The sequence below is a fragment of the Eimeria mitis genome, genomic scaffold, assembly GCF_000499745.2.
Source record: "Eimeria mitis Houghton genomic scaffold, Emh_scaff3528, whole genome shotgun sequence".
Lineage (NCBI taxonomy): Eukaryota > Apicomplexa > Conoidasida > Eucoccidiorida > Eimeriidae > Eimeria > Eimeria mitis.
This window is the reverse complement of record NW_013571871.1, coordinates 1,676-4,554: the sequence shown is the minus strand read 5'-3', so window position 1 is coordinate 4,554 and position 2,879 is coordinate 1,676. Positions and strand designations below refer to the sequence as shown.

The following is a 2,879-nucleotide window of genomic DNA, read 5'->3' as shown; positions in this document are numbered from 1 at the left end:
TTATGGATAGGTTAGGGGGTGGGGTTGTTGTTATTGCTTTGTGTATCTGCTGCTGCTGCTGCTGTTGCTGCTGCTGCTGCTGCTGCTGCTGCTGCTGCTGCTGGCTGCGGGTGTAAGAAATCAGTGACCGAGGAGCGCACGGCTCTGAGGGCCCACTCTATCCCCATCGACAAAACTTTTGTTTTTTCTGTATTTTGTTTTATTTCTTCTTGCTGCTGTTTTTGTTGTTTTTGTTGCTGCTGTATTTGCTGCTGCTGCATTTGCTGCTGCTGCTGTATTTGTTGCTGCTGCAGTTGCTGCTGCAGCAACAGCTGTTCTTTTCCTGCTGCTGCAACTCCCTTCCCGCTGCTGCTCCCGCTCCTGCTCCCGCTGCTGCTGCTGCTCCCGCAGCTGCTGCTGCTGCTGCTGCTGCTGCTGCTGCTGCTGCTGCTGCTGTGTTCATGCAGGTGCATGCAGCAGAGATAAGAGCCGTAGGGTTTACCCTCTATCGCATAGAATTCAGGAAAGTGACAAACAACAGAAAAATTATTTTTTATATAAAAGTTTAATGCTGTTATGTTGTAGTCAGCAACATGCAGATATAAAGCAGTTGCTCTCCTCGCTGCTGCTGCTGCTGCTGCTGCTGCTGCTGCTGCTGCTGCTGCTGGGGTTGTTGTTGTTGCTGCTGCTGCTGCTGGGGTTGTTGTTGTTGTTGTTGTTGTTGCTGCGGGGGGTGCTGCTGCTGCTGGGGTTGTTGTTGTTGCTGCTGCTGCGGGGGGTGCTGCTGCTGCTGGGGTTGTTGTTGTTGCTGCTGCTGCTGCTGCTGCTGCTGCTGCTGGTGCGGGGGGTGCTGCTGACTTGAAATACAGAACTGCTTGCTGCAGCAGCGCAGCAGCAACACCAATACGACGACAAGGAGCAGCAACAGCCAACGTTAATACATAAGCTAAATCCCTACACACTCTTTCTTTTTCTTTTTCTTTTTCTTTTTCTTTTTCTGTATCATCAGCAGAAGAAACAACCAATGCATCCTCCTCACAACATACACCATATCCTGCTGCTGCTGCTGCTGCTGCTGCTCCTGCTGCTGCTGCTGCTGCTGCTGGGGCAGCTCTGTTGCTGCTGCTGTCTAGGCTGAAACCCGATAGAAAAGAACTCCAACTAGACGGCCGCTCCTCAGCAGCAGCAGCAGCAGCAGCAGCTTGCATGCAGCACGGCTCCCCAGGAGTCCCCGCTGCTGCTGCTGCTGCTGCTGCTGTTGCTGCTGCTGCTGCTGTTGCTTCTGTTGCTGCTGCTGGTTGCGGTGATGTTCGACTTGCATCAGTACTATCACCACCACCAGCAGCAGCATCAGCAGCAGCATCATCATCAGCAGCAACTGCAGCAGCAGCAGCAGCAGCAGCAGCAGCAGCAGCAGCAGCCATTTCTTCTTCTTTTTGCTGCACCCATCGACGGACTATCTCTGCATCTTCTGCGCCTATATATGTTAAACTCTGAGAGACAGTTATAACCCCAACCAGCAGCTCTTCCTCCTCTCTCTGCTGCTGCTGCTGCTGCAGCAGCAGCAGCTGCTGCTGCTGCTGCTGCTCAGTTGAGGCTGCTGTAGACTGCCACGAGGAAAACCAAGATGACAGCCGGTCAGTAGTTGGTGCTGCTGTTGCTGCTGCTGTTGCTGCACCTGCTGCTGCTGCTGCTGCTGCAGTTGTTGCTGCTGCTGCTGCAGATGGACCGCAGCTGCGGGTGGCACCATCTGAGGCTGCATGCTGCCCGCTGCTGTGCCCGTGCTGCTGCCCCTCCCCCTCCCCCTGCTGCTGCTGCTGCTGCTGCTGCTGCTGCTGCTGCTGCTGGAGTTGCTGCTTGATGCTGGTGATGTCTTTGCGGCGTACTGTGGCTACGAGGGCGTAGCCCCTGCCCGAGCATATGTAAGAATAGAAGGCTTCGTTATACATAAAGGGAAAGGTCTCTGCATGCAGCTGCTGCAGCTGCTCTCGGTCTGCTGCTGCAGCAAGACGATAGGATATATGCGGCAGCAACAACGATGGAGGCAGGCCCACCATCTCCGAGTGTATAGGCAGCTGCAGCACAGGAGGGGGGCTCGTAGAGTCCGCAGGGATAGCAGAAGAGATAGCATAAAGCTGCTGCTGCTGCTGCTGCTGCTGCTGCTGCTGCTGCTGTTGCTGCTGCTGCTGCTGCAGCTGTTGCTGCTGCTGCTGCTGCAGCAACAGCTGCTGCTGCTGCTGCTGCTGCTGCAGTTCTTCATCATCAAGCAGCATTTGTTCACACTGCAGCAGCTNGCTGCTGCTGCTGCTGCTGCTGCTGCAGTTCTTCATCATCAAGCAGCATTTGTTCACACTGCAGCAGCTCTGCCGGCTGCAGCTCATCAACAGCACCGCCCCCCAAGAAAGGCCTCCCCAGCTGGGGGGCCCCCGCCAGCAGCACCTCTGAGGTGTATCTACAGAGCTGAGAGAAGCTGCTTTCTTCTGCTTCTTCTGCATGCGGTGCAAACGCAGAGTCTAACGAAGGGAGACGATCCCCACCAACCCCACAACCAAAGGAAACACGAGAACCACCACAAGGGGCCCCCGGGGCCCCTGGGGGCCCCGGGGGCCCCTGAGAAGACAGAGAAGAAGAACCACGCAAAGGGGTACTTGATGCTGATGTCTGAGTAGATATTGAAGCTCGTTGGCGACCTGCTGCTGCTGCTGCTGCTGGTGGTGGCGCTGCTGCTGCTGCTGCAGCTGCTGCTGGTGTTGCTGCTGCTGTCATGGGGGGACAGTCTGCTTGTGGGGGCCTCGGAGGTACCTCTGCTGCTGCTGCTGCTACGGGCGCTGCTGCTGCTGCTGCTGTTCCCTGTGATCAGCTGGCTGGTAAAGGGTTTGAAGGACAACGCGACAACTAAA

The 2,879-nt window shown here is 56.0% G+C and overlaps 2 protein-coding genes across 2 annotated transcripts in view; both read right to left on the bottom strand.

The window, feature by feature from the left end:
• EMH_0066960 (uncharacterized protein) overlaps positions 1 to 452 on the bottom strand; it is a gene marked incomplete at both ends in the record, with an annotated part of 2,032 nt that extends 1,580 nt beyond the window's left edge. Inside the window, one exon of the mRNA XM_013498566.1 lies at positions 141 to 452. Within this exon, the coding sequence (XP_013354020.1) occupies positions 141 to 452 (312 nt within the window). The remainder of the gene's footprint in view (positions 1 to 140) is intronic.
• A 101-nt stretch (positions 453 to 553) lies between these two features.
• On the bottom strand, positions 554 to 2,474 carry EMH_0066950 (acetlytransferase, GNAT family domain containing protein, putative; the record flags this gene model as incomplete). Its single annotated transcript, XM_013498565.1, is given in 3 exon segments — positions 554 to 850; positions 1,026 to 2,272; positions 2,276 to 2,474. Coding segments are annotated over 3 exon segments (1,743 nt in total).
• Between the last annotated feature and the right edge of the window lie 405 nt (positions 2,475 to 2,879).